This window comes from Poecilia mexicana, unplaced genomic scaffold (assembly GCF_051168715.1).
Source record: "Poecilia mexicana isolate PSO_F unplaced genomic scaffold, ASM5116871v1 scaffold_18, whole genome shotgun sequence".
NCBI classification, from domain to species: domain Eukaryota; kingdom Metazoa; phylum Chordata; class Actinopteri; order Cyprinodontiformes; family Poeciliidae; genus Poecilia; species Poecilia mexicana.
Genome location: NW_028263387.1, coordinates 6,621,858 through 6,628,516, shown reverse-complemented (window position 1 = coordinate 6,628,516; position 6,659 = coordinate 6,621,858). Strand labels below are relative to the sequence as shown.

General features: G+C 38.2%; 2 protein-coding genes across 2 annotated transcripts; both read right to left on the bottom strand.

The window, feature by feature from the left end:
* Positions 1-255: 255 nt before the first annotated feature.
* LOC106911111 (C-type mannose receptor 2-like) lies at positions 256-2,641 on the bottom strand. The gene is made up of 4 exons (XM_088015467.1): positions 2,497-2,641; positions 1,999-2,385; positions 1,430-1,777; positions 256-855 (listed from the first exon to the last, which is right to left on the bottom strand). The coding sequence occupies exons 1-4, from the start codon at positions 2,528-2,530 to the stop codon at positions 509-511; spliced, it is 1,116 nt and encodes a 371-aa protein (XP_087871593.1). The 5' UTR covers positions 2,531-2,641; the 3' UTR covers positions 256-508.
* Positions 2,642-5,108: 2,467 nt separating this feature from the next.
* On the bottom strand, positions 5,109-6,659 carry LOC106911110 (C-type mannose receptor 2-like). Its single transcript, XM_088015412.1, has 3 exons — positions 6,280-6,659; positions 5,742-6,089; positions 5,109-5,589 (listed from the first exon to the last, which is right to left on the bottom strand). The coding sequence occupies exons 1-3, from the start codon at positions 6,650-6,652 to the stop codon at positions 5,243-5,245; spliced, it is 1,068 nt and encodes a 355-aa protein (XP_087871538.1). The 5' UTR covers positions 6,653-6,659; the 3' UTR covers positions 5,109-5,242.

Genomic DNA, 6,659 nt, shown 5'->3' with positions numbered 1-6,659 from the left:
GGTTTTATAGTTCATCTTCAGTCCCATTATTTACACAATATGTTGGAAAAAATATATTAAAAAATAAAACAAGAATATGTGTTCATCCTTAAACATGAAACTTACCTGGTGTAGTGAGTGCTGGTGTTGCTCACCAGGTTAATATTAAAGACCAACATCATCAGAACCATAAGTTCTTATTGGTCCATAATGTGTTACATTAAGAAAAGGACGGCATTACACATATTTTCATTTTAATGAATGACAAAAGAAGCAAATCAAGCCCACAGAAAATATGTCTTTCACATAAACCACTTTAAAAATATGCACTGAAATTATTGTTTTGGTGTCAGATAATAAACATGTTCTAATGTAAAGAGCAGTAACTGAGTCTGGTAAGAATTTTTTTCCCTCCTTTTTAAATATAGTTTCTACTCCAAAATTACATTTCAAAAATGTATACAGGCAAACAACCAGAAACTCACTTTAAAAAAAATAAAAACCACATCACCAGGGAGCAGAGTGACCTTTAACCCTTAGAACAGATGAAGTTCAGTTCCTCTGTGTCGTTTCTCTGGAACCATCTATGTTCTCCTCCAGCCTGCATGGCTCCAGAAATGTTACAGTCATTCATCCATCCTGCTGAGGTCGAGTTCTGATAGCTGATCATCTCCTTACAGACCCAGAACCAGACGTTACGAAAGCAGTTGAACCGCAGACCCAACCAGACAAAAGGAGTCGATGCCTCCTTGACTTTCTCCTGAACCAGTTTCTGATCATCCATGCTGGTGATGGTGACCAGGTCATCATGATGATCTCTGCAGTAGGTCAAGGCGTCTTTCCAGGTTTTATTTTCTTTGATCAGGATAAGTTTATCTGTCACAGAAGGCGGGTACAAAAAGCTTCATTCATACCTGTGTTCATGCTCATAAACACAAACAAAGATGTTTGCATATGGATGTAGCAAAAAAACATATTTAGTTCCAGAAAACTGTTGGGCATTTCAATTTTTTTCTTTGTATGTAAATAATTAGGACTGCACAGTGGTGCAGTTGGTAGAGCTGTTGCCTTGCAGCAGAAGGTTCTGGGTTCAATGGTCTTTCTGCATGGAGTTTGCATGTTCCCCTGTGCATGCGTGGGTTTTCTCTGGTTTCCTCCCTCAGTCAAAAAACATGTCAGGTTAATTGCCCCTAGGTGTGAATGTGTGTATGCATGGTTGTTTGTCTCTGTGTTGCCCTGCAACAGACTGGCAACCTGTCCAGGGTGACCCTGGAATGTTAGCTGGAGATAGGCATCAGCAACCCTCCCAACCCCACCAAGGGACAAGGGTGTAAAGAAAATGGATGGTAATAATTAGAAAGCGAAGACAGTTGATTAAAATCAACAAACCTTTTCAAATTACGTGTAAACTATGGAAATTTAAATGAACGTTTAACTCAGAGCTACTCACCATCATAACAGATGAAGGGTTTTCTTCCGGCACAGCTCACATTCTTCCATCTGCCTCCATCATCAAACACAGTCATGGCACATTCATCACTGATGGATTTTGAATTGTTAAAGTTTTTATTCCAGTGTCTGAAAGAGAAACTGCTTCCATCTGACCACCTCCAGTTGTCTCTGAACAAACCAATGTATGCTTTACTGTCTGAAGACTTCATCAATTTCTTCACTTCTTCATCCTCTATCTGCTTCGTTCCACTGATCAGGTCTGTGTGTTTCTCTCTGCAGTAACTCTGAGCTTCCTGCCAGGACTTCTTCTCTTTAATCAAGTGATATTTATGGGTCGTGTTGGTTTCTGTGGAGTGAAGACACAAATTTAAATCTTCATTTACAATGTTGGTTTTTGTGGGGGTTATTTTAACAACAGCTGTTTCTGTTTCATTGGAAGTGAATTTTTTTTCTATGTATTTATTTGTACTTAAAGTACAGTCTACAATGTTTTTTTAAAACATTTATTCCAGACAGATATATTAGACAATAAACAGAGCTTAATTTTTATGTTTTATTAATACTGACCATCATAGCAGAGGAAATATTCAGGCCACTTGCAGCCCTGATCTTTCCATGTGAGATTTTGATACACAGCCCCACAGTTTTCATAACCTTGAATTCCTCTATCTTGTGGTTCTCCATAATTCCAGTTTGTCTCACTTTCACTGAACTCCACTCCAGGCAGAGACCAGTACCATGTTCTGATAAATTCTGGTTCACTGATCAGACCAATCCAAGCTTCACTCTGATCTCCAGCTGAGATGTTGATGAGTCTCTTCATGTCCTTCATGTTAGTCACTGTGACCAGGTCAGTGTGTTTCTCTCTGCAGTACTGCTGAGCTTCAGTCCAGGTCTTATTCTCATTAATGTAGTGAAACTGATAGAGCTGACAGTCCATGAAACAACACTGAGCTGTCGGTTTCAATAAAATATGATTAGAACAGTTTTCATTAACATTTCTGTGTGATAACTCAGAGGTATCTGTGTTTCCTAGTAGTCTAGTTGTGTTTCAGATCAACTTACCCATCAGGAAGAGCAGAATCAGACTCCACTGCATCTTTGCTGTCAGATGAATTATTTTCCTCCAGCAGTTTGTCTCTGTTGGATGAAGAACATTTAAACAGTGAAAAGCTGCAGCTCTCCCTCCACTGGACAGAGAAACGATGAGAGCAGAGAGATGAAGACAGACAGGAGACTCTCTGATCAACCTTTTTCTTTACCCAAAAATGCACAAAACATCATTTTAGAAGTGAAGTACATAATTTATCCAGACACAGATTAGTAACTCACATTCTCTCCGTCTTGTTTCTTCCAAAGTTGTTCTCAGTAGATTTATGTCTTTCCTTCTTCTCAGCCAGAGCTTCACTAACACAACTCGCTATAGAATTTAATTTTAAACATTTTATCATTTGTTTATTCAAACCTCGGGTGTGGCAGGGCATGGTGGAGGCATTCTGCTCATGAAAGAAATCATTTCTAATCCACGATGACGTTGTTGGGCTTCCAGCCATGAAGGACGGGCTGGTAATCCCACAATGCATTGCTTTAGCATATTTTTAGTTTTAACAGGGAGAGGAGGATTTTAAAAGCGTGGAAATGTGACGACATGAAACAAAATAAAGACACTAAAGTTGGTTCACGTGTCACAAGCTTGGAGCGTCTCCATTGGCAGTGTGGCCCTCACTATTGTGGAACATGGGCAGGAAAATGGGCGGAGCCATGAGTTCACTTCCTCCAACGATGGTTTCCAGTTTCACACTCAGCAACAGAGAACCCTGAGGATGTAGTTTTGATGGACTCACATAAACCCAGAGTTTTTTGACATTGATATTGCATTCACAGTTTTTTTTTTAAAGAATATTTTACCTGTTTAATTTTGTAACAGAAACAAATGTCTCGTCTGAATGACAGTTTTCATTAACTCTTTGCCAAAGGTATGAAAAAAATCCAGCAAACAAAAATCACAAAGATGGAAGCAAGACCAGCCAATCCTGCCCTTTACCTTGATATTATTGGTTACAATGTAAGGCGTTGACTCTTCTTTATGTTGAGTAGGAAACTATCATCAGTAACACTAACACACATCCCTCACTGTAGCAGGAGTTGCAGCTTAGAAGATTTGAATATTCAAAAACTTACAACATAACAACCTGTCTGTTGAGAAAAAACAAGTATGAATAGAAGCTATTTTTAATGCGTCAGTGTAAACAAACCATAGATTGTGTGACTATTGATCAAGCATTGCATGTGGCATCAGAGCGTTAGCTTGTTGATGTTGCATGATGGTGTTTATATTTGGGTTTGAAATGGACACAGAAAATAAATAATTTAAACTCAGAAAAGTCATCACTGTAAAAATGTAGAAACCCTCTACATGTCAACTACTGAGTCTGTGGTGATTTGATATTTCTCTGTGTGTTTTTATTTTAGGTTCTGTTTCTTGTGAGTCTCTGTGCTGTCCTGTCTTCCCCCTTGATTGTCCCCAGGTGTGTCTCGCTCTGTGATTACTCCCTGTGTATTTAAGTCCACATGTTGTCTTTGTCTCTTGTTGGGTCCTTGTCTAGTGTGGTAGTTTGTCGTCACAGTAGAGCCGTCTAGTCCTGTGTCGGTTTCAGCTCTCATTAACAGTCTCTTGCTACCAGTGTCTGGCTTAGCTTCTCGCTCACTGTGCTGCCTGACGATTTGGACTGTTGAGTCCAAATCTTTTTGGTTTGTTCATCATTAAATTCATCATCTTCATTTAAACCTGGGTCCTCGGTGTTCTCTCTCACCTCCACCACAACCCACTTAAATTTTGTCATTGATTTCAGTCATTTCCACTGTTTTTAACTTATAACTAAATTACACTGGTTCATTTACTTGCACTAATTAAATATTTCTCCTGTAATCGGTCTTAACATAGTCAGTTACACATTTTTGCCACCAAGTGAAATTTTTGTCAAATTTGCAAAAAGAATAAGTTTTATGGAGCTAAATTAGTGGCTGCTTTTTCAGAAGAAAATAAGTTTGAAACTCAAAATTTTCAAAACTTTTCAGATTGAGCTTTTTTCAGTTTCAGATTTTTTTTCTTCTCTTTAAAAGTTTCAAACTTCTGACCGTCCTTTGGCCATGATACCAGACCCTCAGATGATGGGGGTTTGGAGTCATAACTCAAAGCTCTCCACAACAGCTGTTGCATTCAGGGACAGTTTCATGGACCCAGTTTAGATCCAAGTTGTGTTTTTCAGACAAAGCGCTAAAAGCCCAAAAATCCCAAATCCAATTACAGTTTTGGCTCTTTTTAATAAAATCTATTTTTTTTTTTTTTTGTATATTTCTTAGATAATCCAAAAAAACTTTAATAAGAGACAAAAAAAATCTGTTTATTTAAGTGCCTTGCTCAGAGGCATGTGGCAAGAGGAAGCTGGAATCAAACCCACAACTTCTGATTATAAGATGACTCCTGGTAAATAGTAAAGAGTCACATTCTTAAAATATCTGACAGTACTTGTCATGATTATCAAAAACTTAGAGAATTTAAATATTAGGATAGAATCAGATAACATGAAATTAAATAAGCTTAATATAAACAAATAAAACATTAAGACATAAAACAACACACTGGTATGTTAAATAACACACTATAAAAACCAAAAACCACATTAAACTTTAAGAGAAAAGTTCAGCACTGTTGATGTAAAGATTCTCTTTTCTCTTGTTAGGAAAGTAAAGTTGGAAGAAACCAACATTTAATAAGAACAACATGAAGTAAAAACAAGCAGAGAGGATTTTACTCTTTAGAACAGATGAAATTAAACAGGTCAGCATCATTTCTTTTGAACCACTGATGTTCTCCTCCCGTCTCCATGGCTCCAGACATGTCACAGTCGTTCATCTGTCCATCTAAAGCCCAGTTCTTATAGCTGACCACCTCATCACTGACCCAGAACCAGAAATCCAGAGTGCAGGTGTAATGCAGACCCATCCAGACAAAAGGAGTCGATGCGTTCTTGACTTTCTCCTGGATCCATCTCTGATCATCCATGTTGGTGATGGTGACCAGGTCATGGTGGTGATCTCTGCAGTAGTACAAGGCGTCCTCCCAGGTTTTATCTTCTTTAATCAGGATCACGTTATCTGTCATAGAATGAGGGCAGAAATAAAATCCCTCACAATGTTAAAATTGAATATGAAGTCATTTTTAATACATAAAAGTTAGACACATTCATATGAACACAATAAAAAAAAAATCATGTTGATGTGTAAACATTTAGGTCACAACATCTCACCATCATAACAGATGAAGGGTTTTCTTTCACCACAGTTCACATTCCTCCATCTGCCTCCATCATTAAACACAGTCATGGCACATTGACCACTGTTGGGTTGTTGACTGATAAAATCATCATTCCAGTGTCTGAAAGATGAACTGCTTCCATCTGACCACCTCCAGGTGTCTCTGAACACACCAATGTATGGGTATTTATAATCAGAGTCCATCACTTTCTCCAGTTCACCATCCAGGAGCTGCTTCGTTCCACTGATCAGGTCTGTGTGTTTCTCTCTGCAGTAACTCTGAGCTTCCTGCCAGGACTTATGTTCTTTAATCAAGTGATATTTATGTGTTGTGTTGGTTTCTGTGGAGTGAACAGATAATTTTAAATCTCCAATTTTACTTTTTAAACAGAACATAAAATTATTTTCACTGGAAAACACAAACTGGAGCCATGTATGTTTTTTTGATGTTGGTGGTGGAAGGATTTCAATGATTCTACTCACAGTTTAATTAGACTATCTATAAAGTTCATTCTGTGTTTTAATACTCACTATTAAAGCAAAGGAAGTACTTTTCAGCATGGCAGCCAGTATCTGCCCATTTCATACTTGTTTCCAGGTAACCACAATTTTCAGATCCTTTAATTCCTCGATCAGTTGGTTCTCCTGTGTTCCAATTTGTCTCACTTTCATTGAACTCCATTCCAGGCAGAGACCAGTACCATGTTCTGTTAAATTCTGGTTCACTGATCAGACCAATCCAAGCTTCCTTCGTATCTCCAGCTGAGATGTTGATGAGTCTCTCCATGTCCTTCATGTTAGTCACTGTGACCAGGTCAGTGTGTTTCTCTCTGCAGTACTGCTGAGCTTCAGTCCAGGTCTTATTCTCATTAATGTAGTGAAACTGATAGAGCTGACAGTCCATGAAGCAA